A 24,028-nucleotide genomic window follows, 5' to 3' on the forward strand; every position below is an offset into this window, starting at 1 on the left:
GTACCCTACTGAGTCAGTCACTAACCCTGTACCCTACCAAGTCAGACAGTAACCCTGTACCCTACCAAGTCAGACACTAACCCTTTACCCTACCAAGTCAGATACTAACCCTGTACCCTGTACCCTACCAAGTCAGACACTAACCCTGTACCCTACCAACTCAGACACTAACCCTGTACCCTACCAAGACAGACAATAACCCTGTACCCTACCCTGTACTCTACCAAGTCAGACACTAACCCTGTACCCTACCCTGTACCCTACCAAGTCAGACACTAACCCTGTACCCTACCAAGTCAGACACTAACCCTGTACCCTACCAAGTCAGATACTAACCCTGTACCCTACCGAGTCAGACACTAACCCTGTACCCTACTGAGTCAGACACTAACCCTGTGCCCTACCCTGTACCCTACCGAGTCAGACACTAACCCTGTGCCCTACCCTGTACTCTACCGAGTCAGACCCTAACCCTGTACCCTACCAAGTCAGATACTAACCCTGTACCCTACCGAGTCAGATACTAACCCTGTGCCCTACCCTGTACCCTACCGAGTCAGACACTAACCCTGTGCCCTACCCTGTACTCTACCGAGTCAGACACTAACTCTGTACCCTACCCTGTACCCTACCAAGTCAGACACTAACCCTGTACCCTACCGAGTCAGATACTAACCCTGTGCCCTACCCTGTACCCTACCGAGTCAGTCACTAACCCTGTACCCTACCAAGTCAGGCACTAACCATGTACCCTACTGAGTCAGACACTAACCCTGTACCCTACCAAGTCAGACACTAACCCTGTAGCCTACCCTGTACCCTACTGAGTCAGACACTAACCCTGTACCCTACCCTGTGCCCTACCAAGTCAGACACTAACACTGTACCCTGTTCTCTACCAAGTCAGACCCTAACCCTGTACCCTACCAAGTCAGACACTAACCCTTTACCCTACCAAGTCAGATACTAACCCTGTACCCTGTACCCTACCAAGTCAGAAACTAACCCTGTACCCTACCAACTCAGACACTAACCCTGTACCCTACCAAGACAGACAATAACCCTGTACCCTACCCTGTACTCTACCAAGTCAGACACTAACCCTGTACCCTACCCTGTACCCTACCAAGTCAGACACTAACCCTGTACCCTACCAAGTCAGACACTAACCCTGTACCCTACCAAGTCAGATACTAACCCTGTACCCTACCGAGTCAGACACTAACCCTGTACCCTACTGAGTCAGACACTAACCCTGTGCCCTACCCTGTACCCTACCGAGTCAGACACTAACCCTGTGCCCTACCCTGTACTGTACCGAGTCAGACCCTAACCCTGTACCCTACCAAGTCAGATACTAACCCTGTACCCTACCGAGTCAGATACTAACCCTGTGCCCTACCCTGTACCCTACCGAGTCAGACACTAACCCTGTGCCCTACCCTGTACTCTACCGAGTCAGACACTAACTCTGTACCCTACCCTGTACCCTACCAAGTCAGACACTAACCCTGTACCCTACCGAGTCTGATACTAACCCTGTGCCCTACCCTGTACCCTACCGAGTCAGACACTAACCCTGTACCCTACCAAGTCAGACACTAACCCTGTACCCCACTAACACTGTACCCTGTTCTCTACCAAGTCAGACCCTAACCCTGTACCCTACCAAGTCAGACACTAACCCTTTACCCTACCAAGTCAGATACTAACCCTGTACCCTGTACCCTACCAAGTCAGACACTAACCCTGTACCCTACCAACTCAGACACTAACCCTGTACCCTACCAAGACAGACAATAACCCTGTACCCTACCCTGTACTCTACCAAGTCAGACACTAACCCTGTACCCTACCCTGTACCCTACCAAGTCAGACACTAACCCTGTACCCTACCAAGTCAGACACTAACCCTGTACCCTACCAAGTCAGATACTAACCCTGTACCCTACCGAGTCAGACACTAACCCTGTACCCTACTGAGTCAGACACTAACCCTGTGCCCTACCCTGTACCCTACCGAGTCAGACACTAACCCTGTGCCCTACCCTGTACTGTACCGAGTCAGACCCTAACCCTGTACCCTACCAAGTCAGATACTAACCCTGTACCCTACCGAGTCAGATACTAACCCTGTGCCCTACCCTGTACCCTACCGAGTCAGACACTAACCCTGTGCCCTACCCTGTACTCTACCGAGTCAGACACTAACTCTGTACCCTACCCTGTACCCTACCAAGTCAGACACTAACCCTGTACCCTACCGAGTCAGATACTAACCCTGTGCCCTACCCTGTACCCTACCGAGTCAGACACTAACCCTGTACCCTACCAAGTCAGACACTAACCCTGTACCCTTCTGAGTCAGACACTAACCCTGTACCCTACACTGTACCCTACCGAGTCAGACACTAACCCTGTACCCTACCAAGTCAGACACTAACCCTATACCCTACCCTGTACCGTACCAAGTCAGACACTAACCCTGTACCCTACCCTGTACCCTACCAAGTCAGACACTAACCCTGTACCCTACCGAGTCAGACACTAACCCTGTACCCTGCCAAGTCAGACACTAACCCTGTACCCTTCTGAGTCAAAATCAAATCAAATCTAAATGTATTTACATAGCCCTTCATACATCAGCTGATATCTCAAAGTGCTGTACAGAAACCCAGCCTAAAACCCCAAACATCAAGCAATGCAGGTGTAGAAGCACGGTGGCTAGGAAAAACTCCCTAGAAAGGCCAAAACCTAGGAAGAAACCTAGAGAGGAACCAGGCTATGAGGGGTGGCCAGTCCTCTTCTGGCTGTGCCGGGTGGAGATTATAACAGAACATGGCCAAGATGTTCAAATGTTCATAAATGCCCAGCATGGTCGAATAATAATAAGGCAGAACAGTTGAAACTGGAGTAGCAGCACGGTCAGGTGGACTGGGGACAGCAAGGAGATCATGTCAGGTAGTCCTGGGGCATGGTCCTAGGGCTCAGGTCCTCCGAGAGAGAGAAAGAAAGAGAGAATAGAAACAGCATATGTGGGGTGGCCAGTCCTCTTCTGGCTGTGCCGGGTGGAGATTATAACAGAACATGAGTCAGACACTAACCCTGTACCCTACTGAGTCAGACACTAACCCTGTACCCTACCGAGTCAGATACTAACCCTGTGCCCTACGCTGTACCCTACCCAGTCAGACACTAACCCTGTACCCTACCCTGTACGCTACCACGTCAGATACTAACCCTGTACCCTACCAAGTCAGACACTAACCCTGTACCCTACCGAGTCAGTCACTAACCCTGTACTCTACCCTGTACCCTACCGAGTCAGATACTAACCCTGTACCCTACCCTGTACGCTACCACGTCAGATACTAACCCTGTACCCTACCAAGTCAGACACTAACCCTGTACCCTACCGAGTCAGACACTAACCCTGTACCCTACCGAGTCAGATACTAACCCTGTACCCTACCAAGTCAGACACTAACCCTGTACCCTACCAAGTCAGACACAAACCCTGTACCCTACCCTGTACCCTACCAAGTCAGGCACTAACCCTGTGCCCTACCAAGTCAGGCACTAACCCTGTACCCTACCAAGTCAGACACTAACCCTGTGCCCTACCAAGTCAGGCACTAACCCTGTACCCTACCAAGTCAGACACTAACCCTGTACCCTACCAAGTCAGACACTAACCCTGTACTCTACCCTGTACCTTACCGAGTCAGACACTAACCTTGTACCCTACCCTGTACCCTACCGAGTCAGACACTAACCCTGTACCCTACCGAGTCAGACACTAACCCTGTACCCTACCCTGTACCCTACCAAGTCAGACACTAACCCTGTACCCTACCGAGTCAGACACTAACCCTGTACCCTACCCTGTACCCTACCGAGTCAGACACTAACCCTGTGCCCTACCCTGTACTCTACCGAGTCAGACACTAACTCTGTACCCTACCCTGTACCCTACCAAGTCAGACACTAACCCTGTACCCTACCGAGTCAGATACTAACCCTGTGCCCTACCCTGTACCCTACCGAGTCAGACACTAACCCTGTACCCTACCAAGTCAGACACTAACCCTGTACCCTACCCTGTACCCTACCGAGTCAGACACTAACCCTGTGCCCTACCCTGTACTCTTCCGAGTCAGACACTAACTCTGTACCCTACCCTGTACCCTACCAAGTCAGACACTAACCCTGTACCCTACCAAGTCAGACACTAACCCTGTACCCTTCTGAGTCAGACACTAACCCTGTACCCTACACTGTACCCTACCGAGTCAGACACTAACCCTGTACCCTACCAAGTCAGACACTAACCCTATACCCTACCCTGTACCGTACCAAGTTAGACACTAACCCTGTACCCTACCCTGTACCCTACCAAGTCAGACACTAACCCTGTACCCTACCGAGTCAGACACTAACCCTGTACCCTACCAAGTCAGACACTAACCCTGTACCCTTCTGAGTCAAAATCAAATCAAATCTAAATGTATTTACATAGCCCTTCATACATCAGCTGATATCTCAAAGTGCTGTACAGAAACCCAGCCTAAAACCCCAAACATCAAGCAATGCAGGTGTAGAAGCACGGTGGCTAGGAAAAACTCCCTAGAAAGGCCAAAACCTAGGAAGAAACCTAGAGAGGAACCAGGCTATGAGGGGTGGCCAGTCCTCTTCTGGCTGTGCCGGGTGGAGATTATAACAGAACATGGCCAAGATGTTCAAATGTTCATAAATGCCCAGCATGGTCGAATAATAATAAGGCAGAACAGTTGAAACTGGAGTAGCAGCACGGTCAGGTGGACTGGGGACAGCAAGGAGATCATGTCAGGTAGTCCTGGGGCATGGTCCTAGGGCTCAGGTCCTCCGAGAGAGAGAAAGAAAGAGAGAATAGAAACAGCATATGTGGGGTGGCCAGTCCTCTTCTGGCTGTGCCGGGTGGAGATTATAACAGAACATGAGTCAGACACTAACCCTGTACCCTACTGAGTCAGACACTAACCCTGTACCCTACCGAGTCAGATACTAACCCTGTGCCCTACGCTGTACCCTACCCAGTCAGACACTAACCCTGTACCCTACCCTGTACGCTACCACGTCAGATACTAACCCTGTACCCTACCAAGTCAGACACTAACCCTGTACCCTACCGAGTCAGTCACTAACCCTGTACTCTACCCTGTACCCTACCGAGTCAGATACTAACCCTGTACCCTACCCTGTACGCTACCACGTCAGATACTAACCCTGTACCCTACCAAGTCAGACACTAACCCTGTACCCTACCGAGTCAGACACTAACCCTGTACCCTACCGAGTCAGATACTAACCCTGTACCCTACCAAGTCAGACACTAACCCTGTACCCTACCAAGTCAGACACAAACCCTGTACCCTACCCTGTACCCTACCAAGTCAGGCACTAACCCTGTGCCCTACCAAGTCAGGCACTAACCCTGTACCCTACCAAGTCAGACACTAACCCTGTGCCCTACCAAGTCAGGCACTAACCCTGTACCCTACCAAGTCAGACACTAACCCTGTACCCTACCAAGTCAGACACTAACCCTGTACTCTACCCTGTACCTTACCGAGTCAGACACTAACCTTGTACCCTACCCTGTACCCTACCGAGTCAGACACTAACCCTGTACCCTACCGAGTCAGACACTAACCCTGTACCCTACCCTGTACCCTACCAAGTCAGACACTAACCCTGTACCCTACCGAGTCAGACACTAACCCTGTACCCTACCCTGTACCCTACCGAGTCAGACACTAACCCTGTGCCCTACCCTGTACTCTACCGAGTCAGACACTAACTCTGTACCCTACCCTGTACCCTACCAAGTCAGACACTAACCCTGTACCCTACCGAGTCAGATACTAACCCTGTGCCCTACCCTGTACCCTACCGAGTCAGACACTAACCCTGTACCCTACCAAGTCAGACACTAACCCTGTACCCTACCCTGTACCCTACCGAGTCAGACACTAACCCTGTGCCCTACCCTGTACTCTACCGAGTCAGACACTAACTCTGTACCCTACCCTGTACTCTACCAAGTCAGACACTAACCCTGTACCCTACCGAGTCAGATACTAACCCTGTGCCCTACCCTGTACCCTACCGAGTCAGACACTAACCCTGTACCCTACCAAGTCAGACACTAACCCTGTACCCCTCTGAGTCAGACACTAACCCTGTACCCTACACTGTACCCTACCGAGTCAGACACTAACCCTGTACCCTACCAAGTCAGACACTAACCCTATACCCTACCCTGTACCGTACCAAGTCAGACACTAACCCTGTACCCTACCCTGTACCCTACCAAGTCAGACACTAACCCTGTACCCTACCAAGTCAGACACTAACCCTGTACCCTACCAAGTCAGACACTAACCCTGTACCCTTCTGAGTCAAAATCAAATCAAATCTAAATGTATTTACATAGCCCTTCATACATCAGCTGATATCTCAAAGTGCTGTACAGAAACCCAGCCTAAAACCCCAAACATCAAGCAATGCAGGTGTAGAAGCACGGTGGCTAGGAAAAACTCCCTAGAAAGGCCAAAACCTAGGAAGAAACCTAGAGAGGAACCAGGCTATGAGGGGTGGCCAGTCCTCTTCTGGCTGTGCCGGGTGGAGATTATAACAGAACATGGCCAAGATGTTCAAATGTTCATAAATGCCCAGCATGGTCGAATAATAATAAGGCAGAACAGTTGAAACTGGAGTAGCAGCACGGTCAGGTGGACTGGGGACAGCAAGGAGATCATGTCAGGTAGTCCTGGGGCATGGTCCTAGGGCTCAGGTCCTCCGAGAGAGAGAAAGAAAGAGAGAATAGAAACAGCATATGTGGGGTGGCCAGTCCTCTTCTGGCTGTGCCGGGTGGAGATTATAACAGAACATGAGTCAGACACTAACCCTGTACCCTACTGAGTCAGACACTAACCCTGTACCCTACCGAGTCAGATACTAACCCTGTGCCCTACGCTGTACCTTACCCAGTCAGACACTAACCCTGTACCCTACCCTGTACGCTACCACGTCAGATACTAACCCTGTACCCTACCAAGTCAGACACTAACCCTGTACCCTACCGAGTCAGACACTAACCCTGTACTCTACCCTGTACCCTACCGAGTCAGATACTAACCCTGTACCCTACCCTGTACGCTACCACGTCAGATACTAACCCTGTACCCTACCAAGTCAGACACTAACCCTGTACCCTACCGAGTCAGACACTAACCCTGTACCCTACCGAGTCAGACACTAACCCTGTACCCTACCAAGTCAGACACAAACCCTGTACCCTACCCTGTACCCTACCAAGTCAGGCACTAACCCTGTGCCCTACCAAGTCAGGCACTAACCCTGTACCCTACCAAGTCAGACACTAACCCTGTGCCCTACCAAGTCAGGCACTAACCCTGTACCCTACCAAGTCAGACACTAACCCTGTACCCTACCAAGTCAGACACTAACCCTGTACTCTACCCTGTACCTTACCGAGTCAGACACTAACCTTGTACCCTACCCTGTACCCTACCGAGTCAGACACTAACCCTGTACCCTACCGAGTCAGACACTAACCCTGTACCCTACCCTGTACCCTACCAAGTCAGACACTAACCCTGTACCCTACCGAGTCAGACACTAACCCTGTACCCTACCCTGTACCCTACCGAGTCAGACACTAACCCTGTGCCCTACCCTGTACTCTACCGAGTCAGACACTAACTCTGTACCCTACCCTGTACCCTACCAAGTCAGACACTAACCCTGTACCCTACCGAGTCAGATACTAACCCTGTGCCCTACCCTGTACCCTACCGAGTCAGACACTAACCCTGTACCCTACCAAGTCAGACACTAACCCTGTACCCTACCCTGTACCCTACCGAGTCAGACACTAACCCTGTGCCCTACCCTGTACTCTACCGAGTCAGACACTAACTCTGTACCCTACCCTGTACTCTACCAAGTCAGACACTAACCCTGTACCCTACCGAGTCAGATACTAACCCTGTGCCCTACCCTGTACCCTACCGAGTCAGACACTAACCCTGTACCCTACCAAGTCAGACACTAACCCTGTACCCCTCTGAGTCAGACACTAACCCTGTACCCTACACTGTACCCTACCGAGTCAGACACTAACCCTGTACCCTACCAAGTCAGACACTAACCCTATACCCTACCCTGTACCGTACCAAGTCAGACACTAACCCTGTACCCTACCCTGTACCCTACCAAGTCAGACACTAACCCTGTACCCTACCAAGTCAGACACTAACCCTGTACCCTACCAAGTCAGACACTAACCCTGTACCCTTCTGAGTCAAAATCAAATCAAATCTAAATGTATTTACATAGCCCTTCATACATCAGCTGATATCTCAAAGTGCTGTACAGAAACCCAGCCTAAAACCCCAAACATCAAGCAATGCAGGTGTAGAAGCACGGTGGCTAGGAAAAACTCCCTAGAAAGGCCAAAACCTAGGAAGAAACCTAGAGAGGAACCAGGCTATGAGGGGTGGCCAGTCCTCTTCTGGCTGTGCCGGGTGGAGATTATAACAGAACATGGCCAAGATGTTCAAATGTTCATAAATGCCCAGCATGGTCGAATAATAATAAGGCAGAACAGTTGAAACTGGAGTAGCAGCACGGTCAGGTGGACTGGGGACAGCAAGGAGATCATGTCAGGTAGTCCTGGGGCATGGTCCTAGGGCTCAGGTCCTCCGAGAGAGAGAAAGAAAGAGAGAATAGAAACAGCATATGTGGGGTGGCCAGTCCTCTTCTGGCTGTGCCGGGTGGAGATTATAACAGAACATGAGTCAGACACTAACCCTGTACCCTACTGAGTCAGACACTAACCCTGTACCCTACCGAGTCAGATACTAACCCTGTGCCCTACGCTGTACCCTACCCAGTCAGACACTAACCCTGTACCCTACCCTGTACGCTACCACGTCAGATACTAACCCTGTACCCTACCAAGTCAGACACTAACCCTGTACCCTACCGAGTCAGACACTAACCCTGTACTCTACCCTGTACCCTACCGAGTCAGATACTAACCCTGTACCCTACCCTGTACGCTACCACGTCAGATACTAACCCTGTACCCTACCAAGTCAGACACTAACCCTGTACCCTACCGAGTCAGACACTAACCCTGTACCCTACCGAGTCAGATACTAACCCTGTACCCTACCAAGTCAGACACTAACCCTGTACCCTACCAAGTCAAACACTAACCCTGTACCCTACCAAGTCAGACACTAACCCTGTACCCTACCAAGTCAGGCACTAACCCTGTACCCTACCAAGTCAGACACAAACCCTGTACCCTACCCTGTACCCTACCAAGTCAGGCACTAACCCTGTGCCCTACCAAGTCAGGCACTAACCCTGTACCCTACCAAGTCAGACACTAACCCTGTGCCCTACCAAGTCAGGCACTAACCCTGTACCCTACCAAGTCAGACACTAACCCTGTACCCTACCAAGTCAGACACTAACCCTGTACTCTACCCTGTACCTTACCGAGTCAGACACTAACCTTGTACCCTACCCTGTACCCTACCGAGTCAGACACTAACCCTGTACCCTACCGAGTCAGACACTAACCCTGTACCCTACCCTGTACCCTACCAAGTCAGACACTAACCCTGTACCCTACCGAGTCAGACACTAACCCTGTACCCTACCCTGTACCCTACCGAGTCAGACACTAACCCTGTGCCCTACCCTGTACTCTACCGAGTCAGACACTAACTCTGTACCCTACCCTGTACCCTACCAAGTCAGACACTAACCCTGTACCCTACCGAGTCAGATACTAACCCTGTGCCCTACCCTGTACCCTACCGAGTCAGACACTAACCCTGTACCCTACCAAGTCAGACACTAACCCTATACCCTACCCTGTACCCTACCAAGTCAGACACTAACCCTGTACCCTACCCTGTACCCTACCAAGTCAGACACTAACCCTGTACCCTACCGAGTCAGACACTAACCCTGTACCTTACCAAGTCAGACACTAACCCTGTACCCTTCTGAGTCAAAATCAAATCAAATCTAAATGTATTTACATAGCCCTTCATACATCAGCTGATATCTCAAAGTGCTGTACAGAAACCCAGCCTAAAACCCCAAACATCAAGCAATGCAGGTGTAGAAGCACGGTGGCTAGGAAAAACTCCCTAGAAAGGCCAAAACCTAGGAAGAAACCTAGAGAGGAACCAGGCTATGAGGGGTGGCCAGTCCTCTTCTGGCTGTGCCGGGTGGAGATTATAACAGAACATGGCCAAGATGTTCAAATGTTCATAAATGCCCAGCATGGTCGAATAATAATAAGGCAGAACAGTTGAAACTGGAGTAGCAGCACGGTCAGGTGGACTGGGGACAGCAAGGAGATCATGTCAGGTAGTCCTGGGGCATGGTCCTAGGGCTCAGGTCCTCCGAGAGAGAGAAAGAAAGAGAGAATAGAAACAGCATATGTGGGGTGGCCAGTCCTCTTCTGGCTGTGCCGGGTGGAGATTATAACAGAACATGAGTCAGACACTAACCCTGTACCCTACTGAGTCAGACACTAACCCTGTACCCTACCGAGTCAGATACTAACCCTGTACCCTACCAAGTCAGACACTAACCCTGTACCCCTCTGAGTCAGACACTAACCCTGTACCCTACACTGTACCCTACCGAGTCAGACACTAACCCTGTACCCTACCAAGTCAGACACTAACCCTATACCCTACCGAGTCAGATACTAACCCTGTACCCTACCAAGTCAGACACTAACCCTGTACCCTACCAAGTCAAACACTAACCCTGTACCCTACCAAGTCAGACACTAACCCTGTACCCTACCAAGTCAGGCACTAACCCTGTACTCTACCCTGTACCCTACCGAGTCAGATACTAACCCTGTACCCTACCCTGTACGCTACCACGTCAGATACTAACCCTGTACCCTACCAAGTCAGACACTAACCCTGTACCCTACCGAGTCAGACACTAACCCTGTACCCTACCGAGTCAGATACTAACCCTGTACCCTACCAAGTCAGACACTAACCCTGTACCCTACCAAGTCAAACACTAACCCTGTACCCTACCAAGTCAGACACTAACCCTGTACCCTACCAAGTCAGGCACTAACCCTGTACCCTACCAAGTCAGACACAAACCCTGTACCCTACCCTGTACCCTACCAAGTCAGGCACTAACCCTGTGCCCTACCAAGTCAGGCACTAACCCTGTACCCTACCAAGTCAGACACTAACCCTGTGCCCTACCAAGTCAGGCACTAACCCTGTACCCTACCAAGTCAGACACTAACCCTGTACCCTACCAAGTCAGACACTAACCCTGTACTCTACCCTGTACCTTACCGAGTCAGACACTAACCTTGTACCCTACCCTGTACCCTACCGAGTCAGACACTAACCCTGTACCCTACCGAGTCAGACACTAACCCTGTACCCTACCCTGTACCCTACCAAGTCAGACACTAACCCTGTACCCTACCGAGTCAGACACTAACCCTGTACCCTACCCTGTACCCTACCGAGTCAGACACTAACCCTGTGCCCTACCCTGTACTCTACCGAGTCAGACACTAACTCTGTACCCTACCCTGTACCCTACCAAGTCAGACACTAACCCTGTACCCTACCGAGTCAGATACTAACCCTGTGCCCTACCCTGTACCCTACCGAGTCAGACACTAACCCTGTACCCTACCAAGTCAGACACTAACCCTGTACCCTACCCTGTACCCTACCGAGTCAGACACTAACCCTATGCCCTACCCTGTACTCTACCGAGTCAGACACTAACTCTGTACCCTACCCTGTACCCTACCAAGTCAGACACTAACCCTGTACCCTACCGAGTCAGATACTAACCCTGTGCCCTACCCTGTACCCTACCGAGTCAGACACTAACCCTGTACCCTACCAAGTCAGACACTAACCCTGTACCCCTCTGAGTCAGACACTAACCCTGTACCCTACACTGTACCCTACCGAGTCAGACACTAACCCTGTACCCTACCAAGTCAGACACTAACCCTATACCCTACCCTGTACCGTACCAAGTCAGACACTAACCCTGTACCCTACCCTGTACCCTACCAAGTCAGACACTAACCCTGTACCCTACCGAGTCAGACACTAACCCTGTACCCTACCAAGTCAGACACTAACCCTGTACCCTTCTGAGTCAAAATCAAATCAAATCTAAATGTATTTACATAGCCCATCATACATCAGCTGATATCTCAAAGTGCTGTACAGAAACCCAGCCTAAAACCCCAAACATCAAGCAATGCAGGTGTAGAAGCACGGTGGCTAGGAAAAACTCCCTAGAAAGGCCAAAACCTAGGAAGAAACCTAGAGAGGAACCAGGCTATGAGGGGTGGCCAGTCCTCTTCTGGCTGTGCCGGGTGGAGATTATAACAGAACATGGCCAAGATGTTCAAATGTTCATAAATGCCCAGCATGGTCGAATAATAATAAGGCAGAACAGTTGAAACTGGAGTAGCAGCACGGTCAGGTGGACTGGGGACAGCAAGGAGATCATGTCAGGTAGTCCTGGGGCATGGTCCTAGGGCTCAGGTCCTCCGAGAGAGAGAAAGAAAGAGAGAATAGAAACAGCATATGTGGTGTGGCCAGTCCTCTTCTGGCTGTGCCGGGTGGAGATTATAACAGAACATGAGTCAGACACTAACCCTGTACCCTACTGAGTCAGACACTAACCCTGTACCCTACCGAGTCAGATACTAACCCTGTGCCCTACGCTGTACCCTACCCAGTCAGACACTAACCCTGTACCCTACCCTGTACGCTACCACGTCAGATACTAACCCTGTACCCTACCAAGTCAGACACTAACCCTGTACCCTACCGAGTCAGACACTAACCCTGTACTCTACCCTGTACCCTACCGAGTCAGATACTAACCCTGTACCCTACCCTGTACGCTACCACGTCAGATACTAACCCTGTACCCTACCAAGTCAGACACTAACCCTGTACCCTACCGAGTCAGACACTAACCCTGTACCCTACCGAGTCAGATACTAACCCTGTACCCTACCAAGTCAGACACTAACCCTGTACCCTACCAAGTCAAACACTAACCCTGTACCCTACCAAGTCAGACACTAACCCTGTACCCTACCAAGTCAGGCACTAACCCTGTACCCTACCAAGTCAGACACAAACCCTGTACCCTACCCTGTACCCTACCAAGTCAGGCACTAACCCTGTGCCCTACCAAGTCAGGCACTAACCCTGTACCCTACCAAGTCAGACACTAACCCTGTGCCCTACCAAGTCAGGCACTAACCCTGTACCCTACCAAGTCAGACACTAACCCTGTACCCTACCAAGTCAGACACTAACCCTGTACTCTACCCTGTACCTTACCGAGTCAGACACTAACCTTGTACCCTACCCTGTACCCTACCGAGTCAGACACTAACCCTGTACCCTACCGAGTCAGACACTAACCCTGTACCCTACCCTGTACCCTACCAAGTCAGACACTAACCCTGTACCCTACCGAGTCAGACACTAACCCTGTACCCTACCCTGTACCCTACCGAGTCAGACACTAACCCTGTGCCCTACCCTGTACTCTACCGAGTCAGACACTAACTCTGTACCCTACCCTGTACCCTACCAAGTCAGACACTAACCCTGTACCCTACCGAGTCAGATACTAACCCTGTGCCCTACCCTGTACCCTACCGAGTCAGACACTAACCCTGTACCCTACCAAGTCAGACACTAACCCTATACCCTACCCTGTACCCTACCAAGTCAGACACTAACCCTGTACCCTACCCTGTACCCTACCAAGTCAGACACTAACCCTGTACCCTACCGAGTCAGACACTAACCCTGTACCTTACCAAGTCAGACACTAACCCTGTACCCTTCTGAGTCAAAATCAAATCAAATCTAAATGTATTTACATAGCCCTTCATACATCAGCTGATATCTCAAAGTGCTGTACAGAAACCCAGCCTAAAACCCCAAACATCAAGCAATGCAGGTGTAGAAGCACGGTGGCTAGGAAAAACTCCCTAGAAAGGCCAAAACCTAGGAAGAAACCTAGAGAGGAACCAGGCTATGAGGGGTGGCCAGTCCTCTTCTGGCTGTGCCGGGTGGAGATTATAACAGAACATGGCCAAGATGTTCAAATGTTCATAAATGCCCAGCATGGTCGAATAATAATAAGGCAGAACAGTTGAAACTGGAGTAGCAGCACGGTCAGGTGGACTGGGGACAGCAAGGAGATCATGTCAGGTAGTCCTGGGGCATGGTCCTAGGGCTCAGGTCCTCCGAGAGAGAGAAAGAAAGAGAGAATAGAAACAGCATATGTGGGGTGGCCAGTCCTCTTCTGGCTGTGCCGGGTGGAGATTATAACAGAACATGAGTCAGACACTAACCCTGTACCCTACTGAGTCAGACACTAACCCTGTACCCTACCGAGTCAGATACTAACCCTGTACCCTACCAAGTCAGACACTAACCCTGTACCCCTCTGAGTCAGACACTAACCCTGTACCCTACACTGTACCCTACCGAGTCAGACACTAACCCTGTACCCTACCAAGTCAGACACTAACCCTATACCCTACCGAGTCAGATACTAACCCTGTACCCTACCAAGTCAGACACTAACCCTGTACCCTACCAAGTCAAACACTAACCCTGTACCCTACCAAGTCAGACACTAACCCTGTACCCTACCAAGTCAGGCACTAACCCTGTACTCTACCCTGTACCCTACCGAGTCAGATACTAACCCTGTACCCTACCCTGTACGCTACCACGTCAGATACTAACCCTGTACCCTACCAAGTCAGACACTAACCCTGTACCCTACCGAGTCAGACACTAACCCTGTACCCTACCGAGTCAGATACTAACCCTGTACCCTACCAAGTCAGACACTAACCCTGTACCCTACCAAGTCAAACACTAACCCTGTACCCTACCAAGTCAGACACTAACCCTGTACCCTACCAAGTCAGGCACTAACCCTGTACCCTACCAAGTCAGACACAAACCCTGTACCCTACCCTGTACCCTACCAAGTCAGGCACTAACCCTGTGCCCTACCAAGTCAGGCACTAACCCTGTACCCTACCAAGTCAGACACTAACCCTGTGCCCTACCAAGTCAGGCACTAACCCTGTACCCTACCAAGTCAGACACTAACCCTGTACCCTACCAAGTCAGACACTAACCCTGTACTCTACCCTGTACCTTACCGAGTCAGACACTAACCTTGTACCCTACCCTGTACCCTACCGAGTCAGACACTAACCCTGTACCCTACCGAGTCAGACACTAACCCTGTACCCTACCCTGTACCCTACCAAGTCAGACACTAACCCTGTACCCTACCGAGTCAGACACTAACCCTGTACCCTACCCTGTACCCTACCGAGTCAGACACTAACCCTGTGCCCTACCCTGTACTCTACCGAGTCAGACACTAACTCTGTACCCTACCCTGTACCCTACCAAGTCAGACACTAACCCTGTACCCTACCGAGTCAGATACTAACCCTGTGCCCTACCCTGTACCCTACCGAGTCAGACACTAACCCTGTACCCTACCAAGTCAGACACTAACCCTGTACCCTACCCTGTACCCTACCGAGTCAGACACTAACCCTATGCCCTACCCTGTACTCTACCGAGTCAGACACTAACTCTGTACCCTACCCTGTACCCTACCAAGTCAGACACTAACCCTGTACCCTACCGAGTCAGATACTAACCCTGTGCCCTACCCTGTACCCTACCGAGTCAGACACTAACCCTGTACCCTACCAAGTCAGACACTAACCCTGTACCCCTCTGAGTCAGACACTAACCCTGTACCCTACACTGTACCCTACCGAGTCAGACACTAACCCTGTACCCTACCAAGTCAGACACTAACCCTATACCCTACCCTGTACCGTACCAAGTCAGACACTAACCCTGTACCCTACCCTGTACCCTACCAAGTCAGACACTAACCCTGTACCCTACCGAGTCAGACACTAACCCTGTACCCTACCAAGTCAGACACTAACCCTGTACCCTTCTGAGTCAAAATCAAATCAAATCTAAATGTATTTACATAGCCCATCATACATCAGCTGATATCTCAAAGTGCTGTACAGAAACCCAGCCTAAAACCCCAAACATCAAGCAATGCAGGTGTAGAAGCACGGTGGCTAGGAAAAACTCCCTAGAAAGGCCAAAACCTAGGAAGAAACCTAGAGAGGAACCAGGCTATGAGGGGTGGCCAGTCCTCTTCTGGCTGTGCCGGGTGGAGATTATAACAGAACATGGCCAAGATGTTCAAATGTTCATAAATGCCCAGCATGGTCGAATAATAATAAGGCAGAACAGTTGAAACTGGAGTAGCAGCACGGTCAGGTGGACTGGGGACAGCAAGGAGATCATGTCAGGTAGTCCTGGGGCATGGTCCTAGGGCTCAGGTCCTCCGAGAGAGAGAAAGAAAGAGAGAATAGAAACAGCATATGTGGGGTGGCCAGTCCTCTTCTGGCTGTGCCGGGTGGAGATTATAACAGAACATGAGTCAGACACTAACCCTGTACCCTACTGAGTCAGACACTAACCCTGTACCCTACCGAGTCAGATACTAACCCTGTGCCCTACGCTGTACCCTACCCAGTCAGACACTAACCCTGTACCCTACCCTGTACGCTACCACGTCAGATACTAACCCTGTACCCTACCAAGTCAGACACTAACCCTGTACCCTACCGAGTCAGACACTAACCCTGTACTCTACCCTGTACCCTACCGAGTCAGATACTAACCCTGTACCCTACCCTGTACGCTACCACGTCAGATACTAACCCTGTACCCTACCAAGTCAGACACTAACCCTGTACCCTACCGAGTCAGACACTAACCCTGTACCCTACCGAGTCAGATACTAACCCTGTACCCTACCAAGTCAGACACTAACCCTGTACCCTACCAAGTCAGACACTAACCCTGTGCCCTACCAAGTCAGGCACTAACCCTGTACCCTACCAAGTCAGACACTAACCCTGTACCCTACCAAGTCAGACACTAACCCTGTACTCTACCCTGTACCTTACCGAGTCAGACACTAACCTTGTACCCTACCCTGTACCCTACCGAGTCAGACACTAACCCTGTACCCTACCGAGTCAGACACTAACCCTGTACCCTACCCTGTACTCTACCAAGTCAGACACTAACCCTGTACCCTACCGAGTCAGACACTAACCCTGTACCCTACCCTGTACCCTACCGAGTCAGACACTAACCCTGTGCCCTACCCTGTACTCTACCGAGTCAGACACTAACTCTGTACCCTACCCTGTACCCTACCAAGTCAGACACTAACCCTGTACCCTACCGAGTCAGATACTAACCCTGTGCCCTACCCTGTACCCTACCGAGTCAGACACTAACCCTGTACCCTACCAAGTCAGACACTAACCCTATACCCTACCCTGTACCCTACCAAGTCAGACACTAACCCTGTACCCTACCCTGTACCCTACCAAGTCAGACACTAACCCTGTACCCTACCGAGTCAGACACTAACCCTGTACCTTACCAAGTCAGACACTAACCCTGTACCCTTCTGAGTCAAAATCAAATCAAATCTAAATGTATTTACATAGCCCTTCATACATCAGCTGATATCTCAAAGTGCTGTACAGAAACCCAGCCTAAAACCCCAAACATCAAGCAATGCAGGTGTAGAAGCACGGTGGCTAGGAAAAACTCCCTAGAAAGGCCAAAACCTAGGAAGAAACCTAGAGAGGAACCAGGCTATGAGGGGTGGCCAGTCCTCTTCTGGCTGTGCCGGGTGGAGATTATAACAGAACATGGCCAAGATGTTCAAATGTTCATAAATGCCCAGCATGGTCGAATAATAATAAGGCAGAACAGTTGAAACTGGAGTAGCAGCACGGTCAGGTGGACTGGGGACAGCAAGGAGATCATGTCAGGTAGTCCTGGGGCATGGTCCTAGGGCTCAGGTCCTCCGAGAGAGAGAAAGAAAGAGAGAATAGAAACAGCATATGTGGGGTGGCCAGTCCTCTTCTGGCTGTGCCGGGTGGAGATTATAACAGAACATGAGTCAGACACTAACCCTGTACCCTACTGAGTCAGACACTAACCCTGTACCCTACCGAGTCAGATACTAACCCTGTACCCTACCAAGTCAGACACTAACCCTGTACCCCTCTGAGTCAGACACTAACCCTGTACCCTACACTGTACCCTACCGAGTCAGACACTAACCCTGTACCCTACCAAGTCAGACACTAACCCTATACCCTACCGAGTCAGATACTAACCCTGTACCCTACCAAGTCAGACACTAACCCTGTACCCTACCAAGTCAAACACTAACCCTGTACCCTACCAAGTCAGACACTAACCCTGTACCCTACCAAGTCAGGCACTAACCCTGTACTCTACCCTGTACCCTACCGAGTCAGATACTAACCCTGTACCCTACCCTGTACGCTACCACGTCAGATACTAACCCTGTACCCTACCAAGTCAGACACTAACCCTGTACCCTACCGAGTCAGACACTAACCCTGTACCCTACCGAGTCAGATACTAACCCTGTACCCTACCAAGTCAGACACTAACCCTGTACCCTACCAAGTCAAACACTAACCCTGTACCCTACCAAGTCAGACACTAACCCTGTACCCTACCAAGTCAGGCACTAACCCTGTACCCTACCAAGTCAGACACAAACCCTGTACCCTACCCTGTACCCTACCAAGTCAGGCACTAACCCTGTGCCCTACCAAGTCAGGCACTAACCCTGTACCCTACCAAGTCAGACACTAACCCTGTGCCCTACCAAGTCAGGCACTAACCCTGTACCCTACCAAGTCAGACACTAACCCTGTACCCTACCAAGTCAGACACTAACCCTGTACTCTACCCTGTACCTTACCGAGTCAGACACTAACCTTGTACCCTACCCTGTACCCTACCGAGTCAGACACTAACCCTGTACCCTACCGAGTCAGACACTAACCCTGTACCCTACCCTGTACCCTACCAAGTCAGACACTAACCCTGTACCCTACCGAGTCAGACACTAACCCTGTACCCTACCCTGTACCCTACCGAGTCAGACACTAACCCTGTGCCCTACCCTGTACTCTACCGAGTCAGACACTAACTCTGTACCCTACCCTGTACCCTACCAAGTCAGACACTAACCCTGTACCCTACCGAGTCAGATACTAACCCTGTGCCCTACCCTGTACCCTACCAAGTCAGACACTAACCCTGTACCCTACCGAGTCAGATACTAACCCTGTGCCCTACCCTGTACCCTACCGAGTCAGACACTAACCCTGTACCCTACCAAGTCAGACACTAACCCTATACCCTACCCTGTACCCTACCAAGTCAGACACTAACCCTGTACCCTACCCTGTACCCTACCAAGTCAGACACTAACCCTGTACCCTACCGAGTCAGACACTAACCCTGTACCTTACCAAGTCAGACACTAACCCTGTACCCTTCTGAGTCAAAATCAAATCAAATCTAAATGTATTTACATAGCCCTTCATACATCAGCTGATATCTCAAAGTGCTGTACAGAAACCCAGCCTAAAACCCCAAACATCAAGCAATGCAGGTGTAGAAGCACGGTGGCTAGGAAAAACTCCCTAGAAAGGCCAAAACCTAGGAAGAAACCTAGAGAGGAACCAGGCTATGAGGGGTGGCCAGTCCTCTTCTGGCTGTGCCGGGTGGAGATTATAACAGAACATGGCCAAGATGTTCAAATGTTCATAAATGCCCAGCATGGTCGAATAATAATAAGGCAGAACAGTTGAAACTGGAGTAGCAGCACGGTCAGGTGGACTGGGGACAGCAAGGAGATCATGTCAGGTAGTCCTGGGGCATGGTCCTAGGGCTCAGGTCCTCCGAGAGAGAGAAAGAAAGAGAGAATAGAAACAGCATATGTGGGGTGGCCAGTCCTCTTCTGGCTGTGCCGGGTGGAGATTATAACAGAACATGAGTCAGACACTAACCCTGTACCCTACTGAGTCAGACACTAACCCTGTACCCTACCGAGTCAGATACTAACCCTGTACCCTACCAAGTCAGACACTAACCCTGTACCCCTCTGAGTCAGACACTAACCCTGTACCCTACACTGTACCCTACCGAGTCAGACACTAACCCTGTACCCTACCAAGTCAGACACTAACCCTATACCCTACCGAGTCAGATACTAACCCTGTACCCTACCAAGTCAGACACTAACCCTGTACCCTACCAAGTCAAACACTAACCCTGTACCCTACCAAGTCAGACACTAACCCTGTACCCTACCAAGTCAGGCACTAACCCTGTACTCTACCCTGTACCCTACCGAGTCAGATACTAACCCTGTACCCTACCCTGTACGCTACCACGTCAGATACTAACCCTGTACCCTACCAAGTCAGACACTAACCCTGTACCCTACCGAGTCAGACACTAACCCTGTACCCTACCGAGTCAGATACTAACCCTGTACCCTACCAAGTCAGACACTAACCCTGTACCCTACCAAGTCAAACACTAACCCTGTACCCTACCAAGTCAGACACTAACCCTGTACCCTACCAAGTCAGGCACTAACCCTGTACCCTACCAAGTCAGACACAAACCCTGTACCCTACCCTGTACCCTACCAAGTCAGGCACTAACCCTGTGCCCTACCAAGTCAGGCACTAACCCTGTACCCTACCAAGTCAGACACTAACCCTGTGCCCTACCAAGTCAGGCACTAACCCTGTACCCTACCAAGTCAGACACTAACCCTGTACCCTACCAAGTCAGACACTAACCCTGTACTCTACCCTGTACCTTACCGAGTCAGACACTAACCTTGTACCCTACCCTGTACCCTACCGAGTCAGACACTAACCCTGTACCCTACCGAGTCAGACACTAACCCTGTACCCTACCCTGTACCCTACCAAGTCAGACACTAACCCTGTACCCTACCGAGTCAGACACTAACCCTGTACCCTACCCTGTACCCTACCGAGTCAGACACTAACCCTGTGCCCTACCCTGTACTCTACCGAGTCAGACACTAACTCTGTACCCTACCCTGTACCCTACCAAGTCAGACACTAACCCTGTACCCTACCGAGTCAGATACTAACCCTGTGCCCTACCCTGTACCCTACCGAGTCAGACACTAACCTTGTACCCTACCCTGTACCCTACCGAGTCAGACACTAACCCTGTACCCTACCGAGTCAGACACTAACCCTGTACCCTACCCTGTACCCTACCAAGTCAGACACTAACCCTGTACCCTACCGAGTCAGACACTAACCCTGTACCCTACCGTGTGTGTGTTCATCTTTTTGTATCTCAAGAGGAGGATTGGTTGTTTCTAGTTGTGTTGAAACTGTCTGTCTGTGTGTTTCTCCAGGTTCTCCAGAACAGACAGGGATGTCTCAGCAGCAACAGACCATCATCAACCAGCAAGCCATCATACTGGTTTGTCTCATTATACTATACTGAACAAAAATATGTAAAGTGTTGGTCCCATGTTTCATGATCTGAAACAAAAGATCCCAGAAATGTTCCATAACGCACAAAAAGCTTCTTTCTCCCTAATGTGTTTCCATCCCTGTTGCATTTCTCCATTGTCAAGATAATCCATCCACCTGACAGGTGGGTCATATCAAGAAGCTTATTAAACAGCATGAACATTACTCAGATGCACATTGTGCTGGGAACAATAAAAGGCCACTCTAAAATGTGCAGTTTTGTCACACAACACAATGCCACAGATGTCTCAAGTTTTGAAGGAGCGTGCAATTGGCATGCTGATTGTGCGGGGGCACCGGTTAGTCGAGGTAATAAGGTAAAGTGACAATGCATGGAGAATAAACAGCAGCCGAATGCATTGTCCCTACTCTCCGAAGATGGAGGGTAGGGACAATGCAAATAGTCAATTTGTTATCTGTTCAGGAGTCTTATGGAGTAGAAGCTGTTAAGAAGCCTCTTGGTCGCTCCGGTACAGCTTGCCGTGCGGCATCAGAGAGAACAGTCTATGACTAGGGTGGCTGGAGCCCTTGGCAATTTTTAGGGCCTTCCTCTGACACCGCTGGGTATAGAGGTCCTGTATGGCAGGAAGCTTGGCCCCAGGGATGTACTGGGCCTTACGCACTACCCTCTGTAGTGCCTTGCGGTCGAAGGCCGAGCAGTTGCCATACCAGGTGGTGATGCTCTCAATGGTGCAGCTGTAGAACTTTTTGAGGATCTGAGGACCCATGCCACATCTTTTCAGTCTCCTGAGGGGAATAGGCTTTTTAAGGATCTGAGGGCCAAATCTTTTCAGTCTCCTGAGGGGAAAAGGCGTTTTGAGGATCTGAGGACCAAGTCTTTTCAGTCTCCTGAGGGGAATAGGCTTTTTGAGGATCTGAGGACCCATGCTGAATCTTTTCAGTCTCCTGAGGAGAAAAGGCGTTTTGAGGATCTGAGGACCAAATCTTTTCAGTCTCCTGAGGGGAATAGGCTTTGTCGTGCCCTTTCACCACTGTCTTGATGTGTTTGGAACATGTTAGTTTTTTGGACACCAAGGAACTTGAAGCTCTCCATCTGCTCCACTACATACAGCCCCGTCGATGAGAATGGGGACGTGCTCAGTCCTCCTTTTCCTGTAGTCCACAATCATCTCCTTTGTCTTGATCACGTCGAGGGAGAGGTTTCTATCCTGGCACCACACGGTCAGGTCTCTGACCTCCTCCCTATAGGCTATCTCATCGTTGTCGGTGATCAGGCCTACCACTGTTGTGTCATCGGCAAACTTAATGATGGTGTTGGAGTCGTGCCTGGCCATGCAGTCATGGGTGAACAGGGAGTACAGGAGGGGACTGAGCACGCACCACTGAGGGACTCCTGTGTTGAGGATCATTATGGCTGATGTGTTGTTACCTACCCTTACCACATGGGGGAGGCCCGTCAGGAAGTCCAGGATCCAGTTGCAGAGGGAGGTGTTTAGTCCCAGGGTCTTTAGCTTAGTGATGAGCTTTGAGACACTATGGTGTTGAACGCTGAGCTGTAGTCAATGAATAGCATTCTCACATAGGTGTTCCTTTTGTCCAGGTGGGAAAGGGCAGTGTGGAGTGCAAAAGAGATTGCATCATCTCTGGATCTGTTGGGGTGGTATGCAAATTGGAGTGGGTCTAGGATTGATGTGTTGATGTGTTGATGTGAGCCATGACCTGCCTTTCTAAGCACTTCATGGCTACAGACATGAGTGCTATGGGTCGTTAGTCATTTAGGCAGGTTACCTTGGTGTTCTTGGGCACAGGGACTATGGTGGTCTGTTTAAAACATGTTGTTGTTACAGACTCGGTCAGGGACAGGTTATAAATGTCATTGAAGACATTGGTCAGTGCATGCTCGGAGTACACGTCCTGGTAATCTGTCTGGCCTTGCGGCCTTGTGAATGTTGACCTGTTTCACGGTCTCACTCACATCGGCTACGGAGAGCGTGAGATCACATAGTCATCCAGAACAGCTGATGCTCTCATGCATGCTTCAGTGTTGATTGCCTCGAAGCGAGCATAGAAGTTATTTCTCTCGTCTGGTAGGCTCGTGTCACTGGGCAGCTCTTGGCTGTGCTTCCCTTTGTAGTCCGTAAAAGTTTGCAAGCCCTGCCACATCCGACGAGTGTCGGATCCGGTATTGTACGATTCAGTTTATGTACTATAAACTGCTATAATCATATTGTAATCTACTATAATGCTCTGTAGTAATGATATAATACTTCTATAATACTACTGTAATACTACTATAATACTGCTATAATAGTGTAATACTACTATAAACCTGCTACAGTACTTCTATAATACTAATGTAATACTACTATAATACTGTAATCCTACTGTAATACTGCTACAGTA

The 24,028-nt window shown here is 50.4% G+C and overlaps 1 protein-coding gene across 1 annotated transcript in view; it reads left to right on the forward strand.

Moving 5' to 3' along the window:
• Positions 1 to 24,028, forward strand: part of LOC118947105 (unconventional myosin-XV-like) — a 69,349-nt gene that overhangs the window by 35,598 nt on the left and 9,723 nt on the right. The window contains exon 4 of the mRNA XM_036972239.1: positions 21,544 to 21,611. Within this exon, the coding sequence (XP_036828134.1) occupies positions 21,544 to 21,611 (68 nt within the window). The remainder of the gene's footprint in view (positions 1 to 21,543; positions 21,612 to 24,028) is intronic.

The sequence above is a fragment of the Oncorhynchus mykiss genome, unplaced genomic scaffold (assembly GCF_013265735.2).
Source record: "Oncorhynchus mykiss isolate Arlee unplaced genomic scaffold, USDA_OmykA_1.1 un_scaffold_130, whole genome shotgun sequence".
Lineage (NCBI taxonomy): Eukaryota > Metazoa > Chordata > Actinopteri > Salmoniformes > Salmonidae > Oncorhynchus > Oncorhynchus mykiss.